The sequence below is a fragment of the Anguilla rostrata genome, chromosome 19, assembly GCF_018555375.3.
Source record: "Anguilla rostrata isolate EN2019 chromosome 19, ASM1855537v3, whole genome shotgun sequence".
Taxonomy (NCBI): Eukaryota; Metazoa; Chordata; class Actinopteri; order Anguilliformes; family Anguillidae; genus Anguilla; species Anguilla rostrata.
The window spans coordinates 4,198,446-4,222,969 of NC_057951.1; the positions used below are offsets into that span (position 1 = coordinate 4,198,446).

General features: G+C 50.6%; 2 protein-coding genes across 7 annotated transcripts in view; one reads left to right on the top strand and one right to left on the bottom strand.

Annotated features, from left to right (window-relative positions):
- gnptab (N-acetylglucosamine-1-phosphate transferase subunits alpha and beta) overlaps nucleotides 1-12,808 on the top strand; it is a 23,068-nt gene extending 10,260 nt beyond the window's left edge. The window contains 16 exon segments of the mRNA XM_064318592.1: nucleotides 288-449; nucleotides 883-1,062; nucleotides 1,259-1,429; nucleotides 2,487-2,610; nucleotides 3,130-3,345; nucleotides 3,770-4,884; nucleotides 5,521-5,720; nucleotides 6,776-6,801; nucleotides 6,804-6,994; nucleotides 8,047-8,160; nucleotides 8,307-8,392; nucleotides 8,668-8,766; nucleotides 9,405-9,572; nucleotides 10,282-10,372; nucleotides 11,154-12,068; nucleotides 12,328-12,808. Of these exon segments, the coding sequence (XP_064174662.1) occupies nucleotides 288-449; nucleotides 883-1,062; nucleotides 1,259-1,429; nucleotides 2,487-2,610; nucleotides 3,130-3,345; nucleotides 3,770-4,884; nucleotides 5,521-5,720; nucleotides 6,776-6,801; nucleotides 6,804-6,994; nucleotides 8,047-8,160; nucleotides 8,307-8,392; nucleotides 8,668-8,766; nucleotides 9,405-9,572; nucleotides 10,282-10,372; nucleotides 11,154-11,225 (3,015 nt within the window). The 3' untranslated portion in view covers nucleotides 11,226-12,068; nucleotides 12,328-12,808.
- Nucleotides 12,809-14,992: 2,184 nt separating this feature from the next.
- LOC135245508 (myosin-binding protein C, slow-type-like) overlaps nucleotides 14,993-24,524 on the bottom strand; it is a 34,724-nt gene continuing 25,192 nt past the window's right edge. For all 6 annotated transcript variants that reach the window (XM_064318588.1, XM_064318587.1, XM_064318586.1 and 3 more), the window contains 13 exons: nucleotides 24,190-24,326; nucleotides 23,354-23,513; nucleotides 22,366-22,470; nucleotides 21,877-22,065; nucleotides 21,652-21,786; nucleotides 21,197-21,364; nucleotides 20,948-21,036; nucleotides 20,543-20,738; nucleotides 20,300-20,439; nucleotides 19,794-19,953; nucleotides 19,533-19,669; nucleotides 18,835-19,021; nucleotides 14,993-15,974 (listed from right to left, as the gene is read on the bottom strand). In XM_064318588.1, coding sequence (XP_064174658.1) covers nucleotides 15,874-15,974; nucleotides 18,835-19,021; nucleotides 19,533-19,669; nucleotides 19,794-19,953; nucleotides 20,300-20,439; nucleotides 20,543-20,738; nucleotides 20,948-21,036; nucleotides 21,197-21,364; nucleotides 21,652-21,786; nucleotides 21,877-22,065; nucleotides 22,366-22,470; nucleotides 23,354-23,513; nucleotides 24,190-24,326 — 1,904 coding nt within the window. In that variant the 3' untranslated portion in view covers nucleotides 14,993-15,873. The remainder of the gene's footprint in view (nucleotides 15,975-18,834; nucleotides 19,022-19,532; nucleotides 19,670-19,793; nucleotides 19,954-20,299; nucleotides 20,440-20,542; nucleotides 20,739-20,947; nucleotides 21,037-21,196; nucleotides 21,365-21,651; nucleotides 21,787-21,876; nucleotides 22,066-22,365; nucleotides 22,471-23,353; nucleotides 23,514-24,189; nucleotides 24,327-24,524) is intronic.

Here is a 24,524-nt window from a genome sequence, read left to right on the forward strand (position 1 = left end):
TCTCTGTCTCTGCAGTACTATAGCCCTGTCTCCCTGTCTGTCTCTGCTGTACTATAGTCCTGTCTCTCTGTCTCTGCTGTACTATAGTCCTGTCTCTCTGTCTGTCTCTACAGTACTATAGTCCTGTCTCTCTCTCACTATCTTACCCTGTCTGTCTCTTGAGTACTATAGCCCTGTCTCTCTGTCTCTTCAGTACTATAGCCCTGTCTCTCTGTCTCTGCAGTACTATAGTACTGTGCTGTAGCCCTGCGGCTGTGTGTGAGGTAACCCCAGTATTGTGGTTGCAGCTGCAGCTGTACTCGGAGGCCAGCATCGCCCTGCTCCACCTGAACGGCCCACAGGACTTCGCCGATCTGACCCAGCAGGCCCGGAAGAACCTGACCCTGGACGGGAAAGAGCTGACCGTCAGCCCCGCCTTCCTGTTCTGGGACCTCAGTGCCATCAGCCAGGTCTCAGCGACTTCCTGTCTTACGGACACGAGCACCGCGGATACTCTAGATACTAACCAGATAGGCAGCTGTGTTCGTCACATCGCATGCTCTGCCTCTACTATACATAGTATACTATACTCTGTGTTCCGATTTGCAGGCTTGTTTTGAGTTTTCGACAGAACATCCGTAGTTTACACAGTACTGCTATTGTAGAAATAATTGCAGTAGTATATCTTTTTTATTACAATTCATAAATGACCTATATTTGTAAGATTATTCAGCGTAACGCAGCACAACAAAGAAAGCGAAGGTTTTTATGATATTACGATAAATATGTATGTCCTATTAAAAATACATGTCAATATATGAATATACACGAAGAGGCTACTGAATATGTGAGGAGGTGAACAAGGGGGACAGGTGTTGATTTTTACCCCCCCCACCCCGCCAGTCCCGGCACGACGAGGACGTGTCGGCGAGTCGCTTCGAGGACAACGAGGAGCTCCGCTATTCGCTGCGCTCGGTGGAGAGGCACGCCCCCTGGGTGCGCCACGTCTTCATCATCACCAACGGCCAGATCCCGTCCTGGCTCAACCTGGACAACCCCCGCGTCACCGTGGTGACGCACCATGTGAGCAGATTGACCCCTGACCTTTCCCCTTCGTCCCCCTTCGGCGTGCCGCGTCGTGTCTTTGGCGACGTTCAGTTGCCAAAGCTGACAGGGCATTGTTGCGGTGCATTGTTCAGTTGAATTTGAAGTGATTTGAGGGAACGGGCTGAATTGAAATTGAACGGAAACCGCCTCCATTTCCCACGATCCTCCGCAGGAGATCTTCCAGAACGAGTCCCACCTGCCCACCTTCAGCTCCCCCGCCATCGAGACCCACATCCACCGCATCCCCGGCCTCTCGCAGAAGTTCGTCTACCTGAACGACGACGTCATGTTCGGGAAGGACGTGTGGCCCGACGACTTCTACAGCCACTCCAAGGGACAGAAGGTGAGTGGCGGGGGTGGGGGGGGGGGTGGGGGGGGGTGGCGGCGCCCCTTCCACGGATGGGATATCCGGCGCTGCGTGTTTTGTCCTGAAGGCGCTTTAGTCTCCCCCTTACATCACGCCCGTCTCTGCAGGTGAATCTCGCCTGTCTCCATATTTACACGGGTGAATCGCATCTGTGTCTATGTCTGTAGAGGTGTATCTCACCTGTCTCTCCTGTCTGTACAGGTGTATCTCACCTGTCTGTCCTGTCTGTACAGGTGTGTCTCACCTGTCTCTCCTGTCTGTACAGGTGTATCTCACCTGTCTTTATAGGTGAGGTGTATCTCACCTGTCTGTCCTGTCTGTGCAGGTGTATCTCACCTGTCTGTCCTGTCTGTACAGGTGTATCTCACCTGTCTCTCCTGTTTCTACAGGTGTATTTCACCTGTCTGTCCTGTCTGTATGATTGTATCTCACCTGTCTCTCCTGTCTGTACAGGTGTATCTCACCTGTCTCTCCTGTCTGTGCAGGTGTATCTCACCTGTCTCTCCTGTCTGTACAGGTGTATCTCACCTGTCTGTCCTGTCTGTGCAGGTGTATCTCACCTGTCTCTCCTGTCTGTACAGGTGTATCTCACCTGTCTGTCCTGTCTGTACAGGTGTATCTCACCTGTCTCTCCTGTCTGTATGATTGTATCTCACCTGTCTCTCCTGTCTGTACAGGTGTATCTCACCTGTCTGTCCTGTCTGTACAGGTGTATCTCACCTGTCTCTCCTGTCTGTACAGGTGTATCTCACCTGTCTCTCCTGTCTGTACAGGTGTATCTCACCTGTCTGTCCTGTCTGTACAGGTGTATCTCACCTGTCTCTCCTGTCTGTACAAGTGTATCTCACCTGTCTGTCCTGTCTGTACAGGTGTATTTCACCTGTCTATCCTGTCTGTGCAGGTGTATCTCACCTGTCTCTCCTGTCTGTACAGGTGTATCTCCTTCTCTCCTGTCTGTACGTGTCTCCTGTCTGTCCTGTCTGTAGGTGTATCTCACCTGTCCTGTCTGGATCTCCTGTCTCTGTCTGTGCAGGTTTACCTCACCTGGCCTGTACCGAACTGTGCAGAGGGCTGTCCCGGTTCCTGGATCAAAGATGGCTACTGTGACAAAGCCTGTAATAATTCCGCCTGTGACTGGGATGGAGGAGACTGCCTAGGTGAGCTGTACTTATCTGCACACTCCTGATATCAAACTACCCTCCTCTTATACACACCTGATATCAAACTACCCCCTCTTATACACACCTGATATCAAACTACCCCCCACTTATACACACCTGATATCAAACTACCCCCTCTTATACACCTCTGATATCAAACTACCCCACTCTTACACACACCTGATATCAAACTACCCCCCTCTTATACACACTTGATATCAAACTACCAGTCTCATATACACTTCTGATATCAAACTACCCCCCTCTAATATGCACCCGACATCAAACTACTCCCTTCTTATATACACCTGATATCAAACTACCCCCTGCACACAGCAGTTGCCAAGCTATCCCCCTTGTGCAAGGTATATTAAGTGTGGTATGTGGCGGTTGTTGGTTGTGAGAATGTTACTACATGGTGTAGTGCGGTTGTGAAGTTGGTTGAGTTTGTGGATGTTCTGTGATGCGGTGAGGTGGCGTTTTACCTGCCCTGTCTCCTTCCCGCGGTTTCCGTAGGAACGGCAGGGAACAGCCGGTTTGGGGCAGGGGGCGGAGCCGGCGGCGGCGCGGGGGGGCTCGGTCAGCCCTGGCAGTTCGGGGGCAGCTTGGGCGGCATGGGGGGCGTGTCCTACTGCAACCAGGGCTGTGCCAACTCCTGGCTGGCGGACAAGTTCTGCGACCAGGCCTGCAACGTGCTGTCCTGCGGGTTTGATGTGGGGGACTGTGGGAAAGGTAAGAATCAGGGCAGGAGCTTGATTGTTGCCCTGTGGCAAAATCTGTGGGTTTTTTTCTTTCTTCATTTGGCCCTTGTGAATATCTTCCTCTGAATTATAATGGGGGACGGGGAAATATTTCACTTTTATCTTTAAGGAGTAGGTTTTTTTAGAATGTTTCTTTTCCAGAAGTCAGTGTTCTAGAACTCCATTGCTTTCAATCACCAGTGGTGATTGTGACATCACCATTATAATGTTCAGTTAAGAACATTCTAATCGCATTTTTGTGCTCTTACACCTTAAAGGATTTAATATTCCACTGTCGTGGGGGGTGTTCTAAAATGAATAACGATTCTAGAACACCGACTTAGAGTTCTGAAAAAAACATTCCAAAAAAAACCTGCCCTTCGAAGGGATAAATCCCGTCTCCACGCGTCCCGCAGATCACTTCGACCAGCTGTACAGGGTGACCCTGCGGAAGGACGTCAGCCACTACGTCCTCCCCGTGGGCGAGACCAGGCCCTACTTCAGCTTCGAGGGGCTGGCCCGGCGGGTGTCGGAGGCCCACGTGAGCGGCGGCCCCGCCGTGCGCCACACGTCCGTCGCCAACAAGTGGAAGACGGTCCACCTGCTCCTCCACGCCGGCCTGAACGCCACGCGCATCAGCTACAACCTCACCTTCCAGGCCGAGGACGACCGGGAGTTCGCCATGGCCTTCACGGTGGACGTGGACACCCGCGAGGTCGCCCGCGGCAACGGGACCCGGGGCGGGGGCGCCCCCGCCCCGGGGGAAGGCGGCGAGGCGGGGACGGCGGCCCCGAAAGCCACCCGGGAGCCCGAGGTCCGGTTCCGGGACGTCCCGCCGGAAAGGCGGGGCCCCAGGGTGCGGAAGCGGGGGCCGGGGCCGGTGGAGGTGAGGGTCCCGGCGCTGAACGTTTCGCTGCTCCCCGCCGACGTTCAGGGCGAGCTCCGGCGCCTGGACCAGAAGCTGCTGACGGGGGACATCACCCAAAAAGGGTACAACCTCACCAAGGCCGCCCTGCTCCAGCCCTACGACGCCCCGGCCCTGCGCGCCTCGACCCCGCCCGCCGGCCCCGCCCCCGCCCCCGCCCCCGCCCGGCCGGCCGGCCCCCACAGGCCTTACAAAGACATGGGAGCGGAGGAGCCCAGGACAGCCAGGTCCTCCGAGGCGGGGGAAAGCGAGGGCGAGAAGGTCCCGGGGCCGTCCCCCGTCCCGGTGCGAATCGACGACCGGCGGGCCGGGGACGGGGACGCCGTGGGCGCGCCTCCGGAGGAGGTCGGCGAGGCGCGGCCCAACGGGACCGGGGGCCCCCACCCGCCCAAACTGCTGAGCGCCCTCGTGGGGAGCAGCTCCAGGACTAGGGACGGGGAGGGGGAGGGGCGGCCCCGGGAGGGCGACGCCCCTCAGGAGGCGGAGCCCGGGCAGGGGGTGGGGGGGGGCAGGGCGCTTCTCGGCTGGGGGCTCCAGCACTACACCTCCGCCGACCGCGGCTTCCTGCCCTGGGAGAGGAGGAAGTACTTCAGAGACCTGCTGGAGGTGAGCCCCGCCTCCTGTACTGTGTGTGTGTGCGTGTGTGTGTGTGAGTGTGGGAGTGTGTGTGTGTGTGTGTGTGTGTCTGATGTGGTGTGTGGTTGGAGTGAGTTGGTGCTGGTGGGTGTGAGTGGTGTTGTTGTGTTAGTGTGTGGTGTGTGGCTGTGTGTTGGTTGTCTCGAGTGTGGGTGTGGTGGTGTGGTTTTTTCTGAGTGGGATTGTGTTGATGGCATGGACGTTTCAGGTCAGATGACCATTCACAAACCAGTCTGCTACCTGGCAAAAGCTAACAGGACAGTAGCAGGGCAGTAACAGGGAAGTAACGCAGCTGCATCCATTGTTCACATATAAAAGTCTTATCACAGATCTTTTATGTACACACCAGACGGTCAGCTCTTGTGTTCCTGTAATCCTCTGAGAATCTCACTGCAAGGTTGCCCAGGCTCTGGATTTTTGTATTTGCCATGCCCCTCCATAAAACATCCATAATCTAAACACTTTCAAGATTCAACAGTAGCATAGAGACAGAGCTTTCAATGTTAGGAACGCAGGGTGGACCGTCTGGTTAGCATAGCCGATACTTAATGCTTTGCGCTGGCTGCGTGACCGAAGGCCGTTCCCTCCTCCCCTCTTGTTCCGCAGGAGGAGGAGCGCCTGGAGCGGGAGCTGTCCTACCGGGCCAACAGCGCCGCCGCTGGCCGGAGGCTGCGCGACACCTTCGCCGACTCCCTGCGCTACGTCAACAAGCTGCTCAACGGGCAGTTCGGCTTCACCTCCCGCAAGGTCCCCGCCCACATGCCCCACATGATCGACCGCCTCGTCATGCAGGAGCTGCAGGACATGTGAGCGGCTCCCCCCGGTGGCCCGAGGGAGAGATGCGCGACGCTAAGCGCATTCTCCCATGCGTTTTGATTGAGTGTTGATAACAGTCCTGTTTTCCACTGTAGTGTTCAGGTAGCGTTTAATAGAGCACGCTAATATCCCTGCCAGCACAGGACCGGGACTGACGAGCACTGGTGTAAAGGTGTCGGTATGAGCTGTAGATTATCGCTTCACTTAGCGATAAGTTTCTGTTATGAAATGACTGTCGCAACAGCAACGGTTAGCTCCAGACATTCACGACATTTGAAATATTGTTATATCTGGGTGTTACCTTTTGCGTGTTTATTATGTATTATTCTCACATCTCCCTTCTTTTTTCTTACCTCCTTTCTCTCTCTCTCGCTCTCTCTTTCTCTCTCTGTCTCAGTTTTTGAGCTGTGTTTCATTTTTGATCTCGTTTTTTTTCTTGTAAGATTCTGGTTTTTGGTTTTGTTTGTTTTGTATTAAATGGCCGATGATGTTTGTTGTAGTGTCACGATAATGTTGGGTTTAAACTCAACTCTCCCTACTCTCTATCCTTCCTCCCCCCCCTCTCTCTCTCTCTTTCTCTCTCTCCCGCTCTCCTCTCTCCCTCCCCTCTTCTCTCTTCTTCTCCTCCGCTTTCTCTCTCTCTCCCTTCTCTTGCTTTTCTTTCTCTCTCTTTTCTCTCTATTCTGTTCTCTGTTTTTGTTTTTATTTCCTTTGTTTTTATGTCCTTGTTGTTTCTCCTCTACTCTCCCCCTCTCCTCTCTTCTTCCTCCTCTCCCCTCTCCTCCTCTTTCTCTCCCTCCTCTCCTTCCCCTCTCCCCTCTCTCTTTCTCTCCTCTTCTTCTCTCTCTCCCTTTCTCGTCTCTCTCTCTCTCTCCTCTCTCTCTCTCTCTCTCCCCCCTCTCTCTCTCCTCTCTCTCCTCCCTCTCTCTCTCTCCTCTCTCTCCCCTCTCCTCCTCTCTCTCTCTCCCCCCTCTCTCCCCTCTCTCCCTCTCTCCTCCCCCCTCTCTCCCCCTCCCCCGTCTCTCCCCCCTCCCCACCCCCTCAGGTTCCCTGCGGAGTTCGATAAGACCTCCTCCACAAGGTGCGCCACTCGGAGGACATGCAGTTCGCCTTCTCCTACTTCTACTACCTGATGAGCGCGCTGCAGCAGCTGGACGTGGCGCGGGTGTTCGACGAGATCGACACCGACCGCTCGGGGGTCCTCTCCGACCGCGAGATCCGCACCCTGGCCACGCGCATCCACGAGCTGCCCCTCAGCCTGCAGGTGCTGCCCCTAGTGGTGGGGGGGGTGAGGGGCAGCGGGTAGCGGATGGTAGCAATACTATATGTATAATACTATTTATGTATTTTAATGTGCATAGTATGCTGAGGGGGTTTTAATGTGCCCGGTTGGGTTTAATGTGTCTGAGACTCACAGTCTACAGGGTTAATGTGACTGAGACTCACATTCTAACGGTTTATGTGTCGAGACTCATTCTAACAGGGTTTATGTGCTGAGACTCACATTCTAACAGGGTTTAATGTGTCTGGACTCACATTCTACAGGGTTTAATGTGTCTGAGACTCAGATTCTAACAGGGTTTAATGTGTCTGAGACTCAGGTTCTAACAGGTTTAATGTGTCTGAGACTCACATTCTAACAGGGTTTAATGTGTCTGAGACTCAGATTCTAACAGGGTTTAATGTGTCTGAGACTCACATTCTAACAGGGTTTAATGTGTCTGAGACTCAGATTCTAACAGGGTTTAATGTGACTGAGACTCAGGTTCTAACAGGGTTTAATGTGTCTGAGACTCAGATTCTAACAGGGTTTAATGTGTCTGAGACTCAGATTCTAACAGGGTTTAATGTGACTGAGACTCAATTCTAAGGTTAATGTGTCTGGATACTTCTAACAGGGTTTAATGTGACTGAGACTAGTCTACATGGTTATGTTCTGGATCAGCTAACAGGGTTTAATGTGACTGGACTCAGGTTCACAGGTTAGTCTGGACTCAGATTCTAACAGGTTTAAGTGTCTGAGACTCAGTTCTAACAGGTTAGTGACTGAGACTCAGTTCTTCAGGTTAATGGACTGAGACCAGTTCTAACAGGGTTTAATGTGTCTGAGACTCAGGTTCTAACAGGGTTTAATGTGACTGAAACTCAGATTCTTCCAGCGTTTAATGTGACTGAGACTCACATTCTAACAGGGTTTAATGTGTCTGAGACTCACATTCTAACAGGGTTTAATGTGTCTGAGACTCACATTCTAACAGGGTTTAATGTGTCTGAGACTCACATTCTAACAGGGTTCAATGTTTCTGTTTCTTACAGGATCTCACAGGCTTGGAGCAAATGCTGATAAACTGCTCAAAGACCCTTCCGAGCAACCTCACCCAACTGCACATGGTCAGCCCCACCCAGGAGGCCTACTACGACCCCAGCATGGTGAGTCTCCGCCCACTTTCCTCCCGGCAACAGGCGGCGGCCCAGGTTTTTTTCCTGTTTCCCGGTAACACGGGGTCATCGCATTGGAGTGGGAAATGGAGGGCGAGTACGCGCTTTCACTTCCTCTGATTCTTATTGGTTTTCAGCCTCCAGTTACCAAAGGACTGGTCGTCAACTGCAAGCCAATCACAGACCGCATCCACAAGGCCTTCAAGGACCAGAACAAGTACAAGTACGTTTCCCTTGCCCCGCGACTAGTCGTTACAGAGTGCGCGCCTGTAGGGGGCGCTAAAGAGTCCTCTTGCGCTCTGCACCAGTTTCCGTGCTCATAGACCGCGTGGGCTCATCTGAGGTCTGCGCGTCCTCGCAACGCATGTGGCCCGTCACGTGTGTGCGCGTGTGTGTGTGTGCGTGTGTGTGTGCGTGCGTGTGTGTGCGTGTGTGTGTGTGTGTGTGTGTGTGTCCGGCCGGTGTGCGTGCTGACAGCAGGCGTCCCTTGTGCTGCAGGTTCGAGACCATGGGGGAGGAGGAGATCGCTTTCAAGATGGTGCGGACCAACGTGTCGCACGTGGTGGGCCAGCTGGATGACATCAGAAAGAATCCCAGGTGAGGTCCGGTTCGGGGGGGGTGAGTGTGGTTACAGGGCGTCCAGGCCAGTGCCTGTTCCTTACAGGAAGTGAACATTACAGTTCCCTTAAAGTATCTCAATAAGTTTAGTCACGGTGGACAGTAACCATGTGTCAAGACTCAAGGCTGCCTGGGCCCACATGTTTGCATTGTGTCTGTTTGGTTCCCTTTTTTTACGGTCATTATATTAATGTATTTACGGTAATGCGCTCCCTGTCCATGGGCCTGCACAGGTCTACGGAGGTCCGGTGGTTGAACTTAGGTTTCAGCGGTCACTGAGTGAAGTTGTTCTCGCGTAGTGCAAACGAGTAAAGGTATTAAAGCCTGTTGAGTTGTGGTTATTGAGTTAACGGTGTCTGTCTCCCAGTACTGTGTGTGTGTGTGTGTGTGTGTGTGTGTGGTGGTGTGTGTGTGTGTGTGTCTGTGTGTGTGTGTGTGTGTGTGTATGGTGTGTGTGTGTGTGTGTGCGTGCATGGTGTATAAAAACAAAGGGAGTTCTCCGCTGCACGGCCTTGAGCTTGACGTCTCGTGCCCCGACGCGACCTCCGCTCGACCAGCGCTTCCTCTTCCTCCCCGTGACCGTGTACCGCGCGGCGACCGCGCGTCTCTCTCCGCAGGAAGTTCATCTGCCTGAACGACAACATCGACCACGGCCACAAGGACGCGCCCACGGTCAAGGCGGTGCTGCGCGACTTCTACGAGTCCATGTTCCCCGTGCCCTCGCAGTTCGAGCTGCCCCGGGAGTACCGCAACCGCTTCCTCCACATGGGCGAGCTGCAGGAATGGTACGCCCTCCGCGCCGGGGGGGATTCTGGGTAAAAGGGCGGATGTGTAGCACAGGAGGTAAGAACTGCGCTTGTACCGAAAGGGCAGGTTCGATTCAGGTAAGGACACTGCGTTGTCCCTTGAGCAGGTACAACCTGCATTGCTCAGTAATACAGCTGTATAAATGGCATACGATGTAAATGGGTTGTAAAGTGGTAAGTCGCTCTGGATGGTAAGGCGTTGGCTAAATCCTGTAATGTAAAGGGGTGGGGGGGATGGGGGGGCGTACGTCTGCCCTTTGTCTGCGTGCGCTTATAAGCGTTGGCTTTAAATGACGAACCGCTTTGGAATATATACGTGCGGACGGACCGCGTGATGGCGTGCGTACAAGTGTATGTGTCCGTAACGCGGTTTTAAAATGGCCGTGCGGGCGGACTTCGGGCGTGTGAATGTCACTGATTTCGATCCTTTTTGTATTTTGTTGTCTGGTGTTGCGTTGTGTGTGTCGTGTGATGGTGTGTGTGTTCCCAAAACCGGTGTGTCGGGTGTGTGTGTTTCACTTTGATGGTTGTGTGTGTGTTGTGTGTGTGTGTGTCACGTGTGGTGTGTGTGTTCCTGTTGTGTGTGTTGTTGTGTGTGTGTGTGTGTTGTGTGTGTTCACGTGTGTGTGTGTGTGTGTTCACATGTTGTGTGTGTGTATGTTCGTGTGTGCGTGTGTGTGTGTTACAGGCGTGCTTACAGGGACAAGCTCAAGTTCTGGACCCACTGTGTGCTGGTGACCCTGGTGGCCTTCACCATCGTCTCCTTCTTCGCCGAGCAGGTGCGTCTGTCCGTGTCACAGCCCAGGTAAAGCAGGAAGTCTACAAGTCAGTTCTCGCATCTCTGTGGGAAAAACAGGGGCTTATATCTATGGTAAAACCCGATTTACGTCTATGGTGTTATTGAGACGTCTCATTGGAAGGAAGCCACTTTCCCGCCGTAGGACACGCCCGTAACACGAGTCGCCGTCGCCCGTGGATACCAAAGGCGCTAACGTCGCCATGCCGCTCAGCGTGGAGCCGGTCTAAGGTTTCCGAAGAGCCACCTTAGCAGAAGGTCAAGGGCCTGAGTGACCTTCTGTCGGGGTCAGACTAGCTGCCGTGCCGGGGAGGAGGAGTCTGGAGCTCTCCTGGCCTTTGAGAGCGAGTGGGGGCGTGGCTTTGTGCGACAAGCCCCTCCCCCTTCTTCTGAATGATTGATGGGTGCCTTTATGAGCCGGCAGGCGCTCCACAGATAAGCTTTCGTTAAGGCGTACTCTCCCGGCTGCGCGAATGCTAAGTCGGAGGCTAATAGTTCACCTCGCATTTCCAGTTAACGGTAAACAGTTTCAGCACGTGTGTGTGTCTCCACAGAACTGAGATTTTGAAAAGGGCCCAGTCATGCTTTAGTTTGCAAGTTTATTTTTGGATAATGTGGAGGAAAACAACCTCTTTAAGTGCCAGGGTCGTGTTTCATTGGTGATGTTGATTTATCTGCGGGTGAAAGAACAGTCCTGTGTTTTTGGCCAATGGCACGCTGCTGTTCAGTCATGTGATGCCCCTGCCCCTCCCCTTTCTTCTCAGCTGATCATGCTGAAGCGGAGGCTGTTCCCCAGGAGGAGGGTCAGCAAGGAGGCCAACCCCCAGCGGGTCTGACGGACGGACCGTCGCGTTCTCTCTCTCTCTCTCTCTCTCTCTCTCCTTCCGTCCTTCTCCCCCGTTTCTCTCTCTCTCTTCCTCCTGTCGTCCTTCTCTCCTCCTCCCTGTCGTCCCTCTCTTCCCTAGCTGGTCCTCCCCGCTCCCTCCGGCTGTCGTCTCTCTCTTCAACCTGTCGTCCTTCCTTCCCTTCCTCCTCTCCTCGTCTCTCCCTCTCTCTCTCTCGCGGAGAGGAAGACGAGGGCAAAGGAAAAAAAAGGAGGAAGACTGAAAGATCTGAAAGGAACTTCGGCAGGTGTTTGGGGGGGGGGGGTGGCGGGGGGAGAGGCCCGGCCTTCTCTGATTGGCTGTCGTCCCCCGCTGGGGGCGGGCGGTCGGCCGGGCCAAAATAGTGCTGGACGAATCCAGAGGACTTTGAGCGCACAAGACGGGGTCTGAAGCTGAACCCCCCCCTCGCCCCCCCCATCACACTGGATCGCAGGATCAGAGCCAATAATGTGCCAAGCCTCCGCTCTGGGACCAACGCAGTCCCCTCGTGCTCCACTAGAGGGGGCTCTCTGTGTGTGTGTGTGTGTATGGTAAGGGTTTGGCAGAGTTGGGGAAGTGTGTTTGTGTATGTGTTGGTATATGTGTGTGTGTATGTGTTTGTAGGTGTGTGTGTGTGTGTGTATGTCTGTGTGTGTGTATGATAAGGGTTTGGCGGAGTTGGGGAAGTGTGTGTGTGTGTGTGTGTGTGTGTGTATGTATGTATGTGAGGGTGTGTGTGTGTGAGTGTTTGTGTATGTATGTATGTGTGAGGGTGTGAGTGTGTGTGTGTATGTGCGTGTGTGTGTGTGTGTGTGTGTAGGGTTGTGCACGTTGGAAGTGTGTTTGTGTGTGTGTGTGTGTGTTGGTATATGTGTGTGTGTGTATGTGTGTGTGTGTGTGTGTGTATGGTAAGGGTTTGGCAGAGTTGGGGAAGTGTGTTTGTGTGTGTGTGTGTGTGTGTGTATGTGTTTGTAGGTGTGTGTGTGTGTATGTCTGTGTGTGTGTGTGTGTGTGTGTGTGTGTATGGTAAGGGTTTGGCAGAGTTGGGGAAGTGTATGTGAGGGTGTGTGTGTAGGTGCGTGTGTGTGTGTGTGTGTGTGTGTGTATGTGCATGTGTGTGTGTATGTGCGTGTGTGTGTGTGTGTGTAGGTATGGCCCTTTGCTCGTTTAGCTTAGTTTTTGCATAAGTGCCTTTCCGTGAGTTCCAGCGCAGTTCTCCGGCTCGTGTCCGCCCTCCGCGTCGCGGGCGTCGTTCAGACGTGGCGTCCAATCAGCGACGCTCACGTGACCTCACAGGAGCCGGGGTCTACCCTTCGATGGATGTGATCAGTTCAAACTGAAACCGTTTCTAAATTTCGGTTGCTTCTTTGGCCAACGGCCCCCAGCTTTAAGTTGGTCCTGTCCTCTCATCAGTTGTACGGCTAAGCGGTTTGCACCGTACCGGACTTCGACGTCAGGTCTTCAGAGCATGTCGTTTGAACTTTTAACTTTTTTTTCTGGTTCTGTCAACGGTTCGTGAGAAATCATTCAAAGAATGCGTTTAAGAAAAAACAAAATCTGAATGCCATAATTGATTGTGATTGTATGACATGAAAACCTTGATAAATTTACGTGAAATGATTGTTTTTCTATCATCACTGTTCCTCTTGCCTCATACGGTTGAATGGGGGAGAAAAAAACTGAAAAATACAGCATTTCTGCATATTTTGGTTTGGATGTTTTTGTTCCTCTGAGACAGTGCACATCTCTACTGGTCTATTCTCTCTCTCTTATTCTGACACCAAGTTTTTTATCTTTTACCTTTTCCATTCAAATTCTTTGTTTGCCCTGTTCCAGGAGAGTTAGCGCCATACCAAAAGAGTCAGCCCTGTACTAGAAGAGTTAGCTCTGTACTAGAAGAGTTAACTCTGTTCTAGGAAAGTTTGCACTGTACTAGATGAGTTAGCCCTGTACCAGAAGTGTTAGCAGTGTACTAGAAGAGTTAATGCTGTACTAGAATTTAGCACTACTAGAAGAGTTAGCGCTATACTAGAAGAGTTAATGCTGTAGTAGTATTTAGCACTGTACTAGAAGAGTTAGCGCTATACTAGAAGAGTTAGCGCTGTACTAGAAAAGTTAGCGCTGTACTAGAAGACTTCACACTGTACTAGAAATTAGCACTGTACTAGAGGAGTTAGCGCTATACTAGAGGAGTTAGCGCTATACTACAGGAGTTAACCTTTGTAGCCCTGTACCTGCTGAGCCATACATGCTCTGGTCTACGAAGAGACACCGCTCAATAACAACAGCTGACCAAAATTTAGCGCTATGGGAAAGCAAGTTTGGGGAAAACTAGCCGCTATCTTGCTAGCAGCACGGCGGCTCTACAGTATTGGCTCCCTCTGAAGAAGAGCATTCTAACGGACGCCCACGGTTCCTGTCGCCGTAGAAGCGCTTCTGCAGTTTCAGACACGGCCGCCGGTCTCACAGAGAGGTCCGAGGCAGAAGCGGATCCCGGAATAGAAGCGGAATTTCGAGCGCTGAATGTTTGTCGCCGGCGACCCGCGCGGCTGCGGTTTCGACCCCGGCCCTTCCCCGCCCGTCGCCAAGGGGGGAACGGTTAGAAGGGGGACGGGGGACGACTGTCGCGATGGTATGAATGTTGCGGTCCCGGAGTCATGGCGAGCACGCTTTGGGCGCGTCCCAGGTGGGGATTTACTGTGCCCGCCCCGATTCCGATATATATATTCGACACGATATATTTGACAAATAAGGAGCGGTCAGAGGTGCTATGTTCGCGCTCCTCCGGTAATTTTAGCCGGCGGGCCTATCGGCGACGCTAGCTTTGGCTGTCAGCGGGGTTTTAAAAAGGGGGGGGGGGGGGCTGCTGCTTCCCTGCAGGGTGCCTGAAAGCACCCGGTGCTTTTTGGGGAAGGTCCGCACATTCAGCCCCCGGAAAGGAAGTCGTCGATATCAGCCGAAGCCGAGTTTGCCCTGGGCAAGAATCAAACTGCCGAATTCAAATATAGTAGAGGATAAGTAACTTATGATCGTAAATTCCATAAATTTAAATTTAAAAAGAATACATAACAAACTGACAAAACACGGTGTGTGGAGAACTGGAAGCTGCCGTACAGCTCGAAGCCCAGGAAGTCAAACCACAGTGTGTCTTACTTCCCAGTAGTCGTGAGTAAAACCTCCTGATGCTGAATCGGTAGTGGAAATAAGTCGGTGTGATAACGTAGGACAGACAGTGAATGATATCATTTAAGATGGCATCAAATTTCCTGGAGAAGTGAGGCGGGAAAAGCAGTTTGCGTCAGGAAGCACAAGGCAGGCGAGAACTAGAACACATCGGCCTCTTAACTCTTGACTTGCGCCACTGTAAATGAAACCTATTATGAGTTTCCTTAAGTTCAACAACTAGCTCAATTACCAGAAGTAGAAATGAATTAGTTACACAACAGAATATTGTAATAAGTCCGCTGACACTCTTCCTACATATATTTTTGAATTTGTCAACTGTCACAGTCAGTTAATTGTATTTATTGTATTGTATTTTTTAAAATTTATTTAGTTTTTGGTATAGACAAGCAACTCCTTTTGCAAGTACAGGTGCATTTTTTCGTAAGCCAAACGAGGCATCCATTCATTGGTGGCAAGCCAGCGTGGGCAACCTTGCACTGGTAATGGCAATTCACAACGAGAAAGGATTCTGTGTATTAATTCAATGTACACATATTTTATTGTTTTTAATTAAATTTATTAGTATGAATTACACAGGAGTCCGTTAGGTGAAACACACGCTTCAATGTCTAAGCTGAGCTGACATCTCAAACCAGAGTCCATAACAGCTACAGAAGAGAAACCTCACTGACAAGAATTTTAAAAACTGCAACACCCACCCACCCCTCCGCAACAACAGAATTTGAGAACAGGGAGACGGGACATGGATAGACACTGGGAAAGCGAGTATACACAAGTCATGCAGCTGGAGAAAATTATTATTTTTTTGAAATTATTTTAAATTTTCCATTTGCATAAGTGCTCAAACCTCAGGACTATCTTGGCTACGCTATTTAGAACAGTGAGTTAAAATAAAATCGGGCACAATTGCAGCATACATCTCTTTCAGGTAAACGCATGTTTTAGGTCTGCACAAACTCGCAACACTGTTGTTTTTGGCAGAGAAAGCTGGAGACTAACTGGAAGAAAGAAAAAAAAAATCACAATTCAAATGAGAACCAAAAAGGAAATCCTGAAAATATGGGTTCACAGCTTCATTTTAAATTTTGCCTTTTCGTGAAAAATCTTTCGAAAAACCTGAATAGGTCAAAAAGAGGAAGCGTCTCCTAATATCATGTGTAACATTAAGCCCTACTACTAACAGCAAAGGTAACTGTCTGTTAACATGCTTCAGACATGAAATCCGCCCCTTTAAATCCCCACTTCAAAACACGTAGGCAGTGCAACAGCCAATGATGGAGGGATTCCACTGTGGTGACTATGGTTTCTAGCTGTCATAGCGTGTCATGCCTAAAACCCCTCCCCCCTTCTCCTCCCAGCCAATTTCCAAGCGAGAGAGGCGCTCGAGCTGTGACGATGTGTGAAGAAACCCTGGGCGTGGCCGTGGTCAGCACAGTCACTTCCTCTCCGGCTCAGGGTTTCTGGATTCGTTCATGTACTTGTCAATCAGGTTCAGCGGCACTCCCCTCTTCATGAGATCACAGAAGGTGAAATTCCCTGGGGGAGAGAGGAGAAACGCGGTCAGGGAGGGGGGGGTTGCGCGCGGTCAACCAGCGGTCCGAGAGAAGGAGAGCCACGGTCTGCAGTCTGTGAGAAGGAGCGCTCAGTCTGGTCAGAGGTGGGAAAGGGAACACGGTTGTAATGGGCCTACAGTAGCACCTTCGAGAAACGAATGTGTCAGCAATTAAAAATTGAAAACATTAAAAACCTTTTTTTTCTGTTTTTTTTTTTTTTTGGAAAGTCAGTGTTCTAGAACTGCTGAACACTGCTGTAAATTACCAGCAGTGACTGCATTAGAATGTTCAGTTAAGAACATATATTTTTAGCCTTAAAGGGCTAAAAACGTCAAAGCGTTACCCAGGCAACACTCAACGTCCAACCAGACTGCCCAGCCCTCATCTCTTTCTTAAAAAAAAGAAAAAAAAAGAAAACACAGATTCTTGATTGTTAAAATATATACGTTACGGGAAACTAGTAGTCAATTTTCAGTGGAGGGAACATCTGTATGTCTGACAGAACTATACTATAATTGCTATACATTGATTTTAAAAAAGTGTAACATGAAGGAAAGAAATGGGATTAAGTACAGCTCTATTACTGAGCTTTCAGTGATAAGACCTTTATTGGAGTGCAATGAGCACATTTTTTCCCATTATTTTGATATAAATTTGTATTGGATTTTGGTTCTGTCAGTGGAATGTGAGCAATGAGTTGAACAGACCTCGGCAGTTAAGCGTCCGTGAAGGCAAACTAGTGAAGTCTGTGATCGTTCATTCGGGTCTGGCGGGAGTTACTCACCTTCTGTGCGACAAACGGCGCACGCGAAACGGAAGGGATTTAGCGAGGAGCACAGGAAGTCAGCGGAGCATTTCGGCACGGCAGACAGACAGACAGACCAAAACGACACACCCCCCCCCCCCCCCACTCACATGGACAGAACACGCAGACGTCCACAGACCGCTCATACAAGACACACAGACGCCCGCGGACCGCACAAACATCCGCATGCAGATCCACGCTACATGTCGCAACCATCCACGACCACAAGTACATTAAACCATAGGAGCTTACCCGGCAGAGCTTCTGGCCAGCTGAGAAATCGCGCCCCCCCCCCACCCTTCCAAAAAAAGACACTTAACCGCCCCCCCCCACCCCCCCCCCCCTCCACAGGACCTGGGCTGCCTGCTTCCCCACACTACTGGAACAATGGCTGATTACACAGAATGGATGACATAAGCTTCATATGCCTAATCCATATGAAAGCTTACCTTGGATGAGAACACACATTCACTCCAGGGTGACTGAGGGGAGAGAAGAGAAGACGGGTTAACAGATTTTACAGGAATGGGTAAGGCCTGTTTTTGGGAGGGGGGGGGGGGGGCGTAAGGTCTGTTTTTGGGAGGGGTGGGGGGTAGACCACACTAACCAAGTGTTAAAGCCATGTTACAGGTAGAAATAAGCATTTTGAGGGATTTCATGTTTTTTTAGTAGCTATCATACCTGACATAATGGAGTTATTCATATTCCCGGGCACACATCAATGAGAGGATACCGATTCCAAATCTTAGACAACAGAATATATTCATGCACCTAGAGAGACTAAGGGAGACTGGGATTGTGAATGACATTAGGAAACAGAGCCATTTTGTGGCAGTGTGAGTGTCGAAAGATCAATGGTGGACTACGGGATTCAGAGTGCTGATGGCACTGTGGTGGATTGTGGGAGTTTGAGTATGTTTAGGGTTCTGTGGTGGACTGCGGGTACGTTAAAGAGGCTGCAGTTGGCTAAGGGTGAGAGGAGGAATGCAGCAGTTAGATTATACATATGTCACACGACTATGATGTCATTGCTAATGGCTTGCACGCACGTTCAGGATACATGAATGGTTAATGCTCAGTGTTCACAAAAAAGGGGTCAAATATGGAGCAGGTCAAAGTTCAACTAGACCCTTCTTAAAACATTCTTTTTTTTAAAAAACATGAAACACATCAGTGGTGTCAGGACATCAAAACAAAAGACAAAATAGACTGCACATCACAGGAAACAGATAATAAGGGAATGTGATTCAAGCACCCACAAAATAAACCTTGGGAAAGGTCTTAGTTGGACAGAGAAAATAGGGTGAGGCATCTGCTGTGTGAGGAGAGGCCGGTTCCTTGCTTTCACTCTGTGAGCTGTAGGGCAGCACGCATCCATACTTGTTTTAATCACAGCGTGTAACGAATCACCATTTCTGTTGCGGCAGGATTATAGTTCAACCAAATTCATCCACACAAAGAAGGCGGCTGCACTGATCTGAACATGGAGTGGATGTGAGAGTTGTTAATTTAATCAGTTCATTTTTTGTGCCAGTATGCTGCAAATGTGATAGAAATTGTGCTTTATGAAGGTCTCACCTTCTTGTGTTTTGCCGATTCGATGCATGTAAAACAGACTGGCAACTGGGAGGAGTTTAGAGCGACTCTTCCTCGAGACAAAAGTCATCAGCAAGAATATACTCAGCAACCTCGGGTAATTCTCTTTAGCTTTGTAACGCTAGGCCCGCTAATCTCGAGTTTGTTTCACTAGATGTGAGAGCGCTTGGTGTTTAGACTCAGCTTGGAAGGTTTACTCGCTGAGGCACGTGGGGGATTGTGGGCCGGGCCGGGCCCTGATAACGTCCAGCCACGCGGAAAACAAGGCCCCAAAAACTCACAGGGGGTGCATCCCGTTGTGTAAGCCTAATTTCAGAACGTAAAATATTTGACAGGGACCATCCCAGTTAAGCTGGACCACGGAGGCCTTCCACGACGTTTCCCCACGGCTCCTTATATAGGTTAGCGCCCCCGGGGGCGGGCCGCCACACCCGACACTGACCTTTGACCTCCAGCTTGCACTCCACCTGCGCCTCGCCCAGGGTGTTGACGGCCTTGCAGGAGTACATGCCGCCGTCGAAGGGGCTGGGCTTGCGGATCTCCAGGCTGCACACGCCCTGGTTGCTGAACATGCGGTAGCGCGGGTCGTCCACGATGATCATCTTGTTCTTCATCCACTGCACCTTGGGCTGTGGCCGGGGCGGGGGGGGAGGAGGGGGGGGACGACAAAGGCGCAAAATGCTACACGGCGTGCCTCAAACGGGGAGCGTCCTCCTCGCGCGCTAAAGCCGACGCTCTTGCGCGAGAGGACGTCGCTGAGCCTGCTGCCGTTTCGGGGCCTGGCTACAAACACTCCCAGGCCAGCAAGCGTGTATGCTAACCATCGCCAAAGCGCCTTAAATGCAAGTTAACTATCCGAACTTAAAACTATGCTAACTTTAAAAAAAAATAAAAAATGCTTAAAGCGTAAATGAAGCTTAAACTCTGTCAATTCGTCCAAATCTTTTCCTTAAGAAAACCGTAAACAAAAAAAAAAGAAAAGAAATAAAAACCATAATAAATACCACCAAAGTTAATTCTGTTTTTTGATTCCCTGCCTTGTAAAGCACAAGCTGGCACAGGTTTGGGTTGGAGAACTGCTCTACGCGTTCTCGAGTAGCCGGGTATTTTAGAGAAGCAGAGTGAGGTGGCGCGCAATACCCGGGGGTTGGCGCGGACGCTGCAGTTGAGCGTGGTGTTGTACCCGGCGATGGCGAAGGTGTTGACCAGCGGCTGAGTGAACTGAGGGGCCTCGTTGAAGTCGTGATCCTTGAAGTCCGGAGCCTTCACGTTGAGGCCTGGAAAAGAGAAGGTGGAGTCCCTGAGTAATCCCCACCGGGAGCCAGGATTGGTCGGCCGACTAGCCTGACCACGCCCCCCCCCCCTCCCCTCCCCTCCCCGCCCAATAGGAGTAGGCCGTACCCTCCTTGGCGATGAACGCGCTGTCCTTGGTTGCCGTGGCGGTCTCGCTCAGGCCGCACATGTTCTCCGAGAACACGCGGAAGAAGTACTCGTTACCCACCACCAGGTCTGAGACGGTGATGCAGTTGCGGTGGTAGTGCTCCAGATACGTATACCACTCCTGTTACACAGAGAGACATACACCACTCCTGTTACACAGAAGACATACACCGCTCCTGTTACAGAGACATACACCACTCCTGTTACACCGAAGACATACACCACTCCTGTTACACAGAGAGACATATGCCACTCCTGTTACACCAAAGACATACACCACTCCTGTTACACAGAGAGACATATGCCACTCCTGTTACACAGAGAGACTTCTATCACTCCTGTTACATAGAGAGACATACACCATTTCTGTTACACAGGGACATACACAAGTTCTGTTACACACAAACATATACCAACCCCGTGACAGAGAGAAAGATATACCACTGAGCAGACACACACAAACACACCATAGTCTTCTTGTCAGCCTTCTGGATGGTGTATCCTGTTATTGCAGCGTTGCCATTGTCCTTTGGGGGGGTCCATTCCAGAAATACATTCTCCCACCACACATCCGCAATCTTCACGGTGCTCGGGGGTCCGGGGAGGTCTGTGGCGGGGGCAAAGTCAGCCAGGCAAAGTATGTAAGCCTTTCCAATTTGCTCAGGTCTGCAGTATTGGCTATCTGACCGCCTTGCCGAAGATGGACTCACCCACGATCTGTATGTCCAAGATGGCGGTGTCCACAAAGTTCTCCACCTTCACAGTCATCTCATAATTCCCCGAGTGCTTCCTCTCCGCTTTGCGGATGAAGATGATGCTGTCGCAGTCCGTGTTGCGGATGTTCACCTGCGTGTGATCCACTTCCTTCCCCTCCTTCGTCCAGGTGACCTTGGGCCGTGGTTTCCCCTAGCAACCAACAATGAATTGCGAGAAGGCCTTTGGAGAACAGGCTAATGATTCCGACTCTCTCACAATATTACTGCTTCGGTATGGAAAGTTAGCCCAGCCCCGCTCGAGTTACACCCATGCAGGAAGAGGCAAACAAGACACAGGTGTCTATTTTTTCACAATAAGAGCCACCAAAATGTAAAACTTCACCTGCAACATTGCCTTACCTGGAAGGGTACGACTAGATTAACGACCTCTCCAACCTTGCGAGTGTAAGTCTGCTTCAGGTGCCTCGGCAGACGGATCTTAGGATTTTCTGCAGGGGTCGGAGGTAAAAGGTGAAAGGTCAACCGAATTCTCACGCTGTGTTTCAAGGGCCAGTGCATGTTTGCAAGCGTGTCACATGTCTCAGTAATGCCACGGGTGGCACCTTGGCGTTGACCTGTAAGTGTTTTTTGGGTGGGGCGGGAGCTCACCTACGACCTCTTTGACCAGGATAGCGGTTTGGAGAGTCCGGGGTTCGCTGGCTCCTGCTGCATTGACTGCCTTCACCCTCACTTTAATCTTGGTCTCGGGGGTCAACCCCTTGATTGTGTACCTGGTTTTGTCAATCAGCTCCTTGTTAGCCATGATCCAGTCCTCCGCTGTGGGTCAGATCACACCAAGGGTCATTACCCATAATTCAATTTGTCCCACCCCTTGTGGCTGTTACCCTGGATCTCGTCTGTCCTACTCAAAGCAAAGATCTTCGCCAGATTTGTAAAAGCAATTAAAGCAAAATTCAACTGTTCCATCAGAAGTGTGGCGAATGAAAACCCAACACAATGATCGCTAATGCTCTATCGAGAAACATTCTGTCCTGTATCATGTGGCTGTGATTGGCCAATCGGATCAGCGCTGTCCTTGCAGCTGGGAATGGCGGCCTGCTTACTCCCTTCAAGGCAGTACTCCACGGTGTACCCGTCCAGCCCTGCGGCGCCAATGGTCTCCGGGGGCCGCCATTTAATCGTCACCGTGTCGTCCGTGACATCATCAACCACCAGCATGGTGGGCTCGCTGGTCACCGCTGCGGGCGAATGGGGGATGAGTGTATTTTAGGAGGCCCCTGTGCAGAATCACTATGGAAACACTTTCAATGAGGGCAATAGGTACTAACCCAGGGGCACGAACGACTTGGAGGGTTCGCTGGGGCGAGACGGGCCGATGGCGTTCACGGCAGACACTCGAACCTCGTAGGGAACCCCCTCGATCATCTTCTTGGGCACAAAGGTGGTCTCTACGCAAAGGTCAAAGTTCAGCCTCATCCACCTGGAGCTCTGCTTCTTCTTCCTCTCAATGAAGTACCCTGCAGTGAACACACACACACACAATTATATTATCCACAGTGTTGCATTTACTACATGCATAAACACAAACAAAATTTATAACGTCACAGCGACGTACATGAAAACATTTTTAAAGCATAATTTTTCTCTACACACACAACAAATTATATAACAATTTTATATCACAAGCAAACAGTACAGTGCATATACATTATAAACAAAGATCAATAACATACACAAACACACTCACCTACAATACACTCATACATTGAGGTAAATCACACAGGCTGCTGCAACACACACACACACACATTGCATACCTAAGATAGGTGATGCTCCATCATAGATGGGGGGTTCCCAGATCATTGAGCACCAGTCTCCTCCAATCTCAGTTATTATTGGGGGCTCAGGGGGGTCAGGAATGTCTGAAGGAGAAGAGAACATTTCTGTACCCACAACCTGATATCAGCACTGAACCTCCTTTACACTACTCTGATATCAGCTCTGAGACTCCTTTACACTCCTCTGATATCAGCTCTGAGACTCCTTTACATGGCTCTGATATCAGCTCTGAGACTCCTTTACATGGCTCTGATATCAGCACTGAGACTCCTTTACACTCCTCTGATATCAGCTCTGAGACTCCTTTACACTACTCTGATATCAGCTCTGAGACTCCTTTACACTACACTGATATCAGCACTGAGACTCCTTTACACTACTCTGATATCAGCACTGAGACTCCTTTACACTCCTCTGATATCAGCTCTGAGACTCCTTTACACTACACTGATATCAGCACTGAGACTCCTTTACACTCCTCTGATATCAGCTCTGAGACTCCTTTACATGGCTCTGATATCAGCACTGAGACTCCTTTACATGGCCCTGATATCGGCACTGAAACTCCTTTACACTTCTCTGATATCAGCACCGAGACTCCTTTACATGGCTCTGATATCAGCACTGAGACTCCTTTACATGGCCCTGATATCGGCACCGAAACTCCTTTACACTACTCTGATATCAGCTCTGACACTCCTTTACACTATACTGATATCAGCACTGAGACTCCTTTACACTCCTCTGATATCAGCTCTGAGACTCCTTTACATGGCTCTGATATCAGCTCTGAGACTCCTTTACATGGCTCTGATATCAGCTCTGAGACTCCTTTACATGGCTCTGATATCAGCACTGAGACTCCTTTACATGGCCCTGATATCGGCACCGAAACTCCTTTACACTTCTCCGATATCAGCACCGAGACTCATACCCGTGACCCCTGGCATCGGCTCCGATTCATACCCACGACCTTGACTTTGATGGTGGCCTTGTCCTCCCCCGCCTCGTTCTGCAGCACGATGTTGTAGTTCCCCGTGTCCTCCCGCTCCGCCACGTCGATGGTGAGGCTGGTGCAGTCGGCGAACGTCTCTGCCCGAATCCGATTCCCAGTCTCCAGGATCACCTTTGAAACGAGGCCCGCGAGCGGACAGTTAAGCAGCCTGGGGAACAGCGATCTCCTCCGCCGCGCTCTTCCCATTTACCGCCATCGTACCACGTCGGTGGTTCTCAACCTCGGTCCGGGGAGACCCTGTGTATGCTGGCTTCTGTTACAACTCGATCTCTTGTTCAATTAAGGTTGTTGAACACATGCGTTTGGGTTCTTTCATAATTTTTTTTCTTTAAATATTATTGTCAACAATGCAGGTTTGGAATCTTTAGCATTTGTTTTATCTTTGAATTCTTTGTTATCTACCGAATGGTTAGTTTCAGTGGCCAAGTGTGCACACTTTCACAAGTTAGGAGCCTACTGATTCACCTCAGTCTTTAATTTCATCGGCTAAAATTTTTTTACCTCTTTTTCTGTAGTTGTTTGCAAATGGCACAATAAGCACAATGTAGACATGGGACTTTTATTCTTCGTGGCATGCGCAGCTGTTTCTGACAAACTGTGGCTAAAGAGGGTAAATGATCCCTCTAAGCACGAAAAGCATCTAATTAAGAAAACTTACCAATTGCTAAAATCCTGGGACTGCAGTTGTAGTTGGAACGAAAGCTAGCATACACAGGGGTCCCCCAGGATCAGGCTAAACTAGACTGAGCTACTCACTCCCCTTAGCCCCACACACAATCACTCTCACCCTCTCCCCCTTCGTCCACACCACCCTGGGTATGGGTTCTCCAGTGATGGGGACCTCCACGCGCAGCTTGTTTCCTGCCACGATGGTCACGGTGTTGTCGGGGAAGTTCAGGCTCTCGAGGTGCACCCTAGGGGGATCTGGAGGGGGGGGGATCAAAATATCCATCTCTGTTAATCTCTTTTCCCAGTGAACATTTTTGTGGTGAGAATTTGGTGAAACATGTGAAAACTCGGCTACAAAAGTGAAGGTTTTCTAAGCCGACTAGGATGTAGCCAGGCTAAAAACCTGTGCTATATTGGGGTTAACCTAGTCTGTTTATGTGATAACGTCTCTCA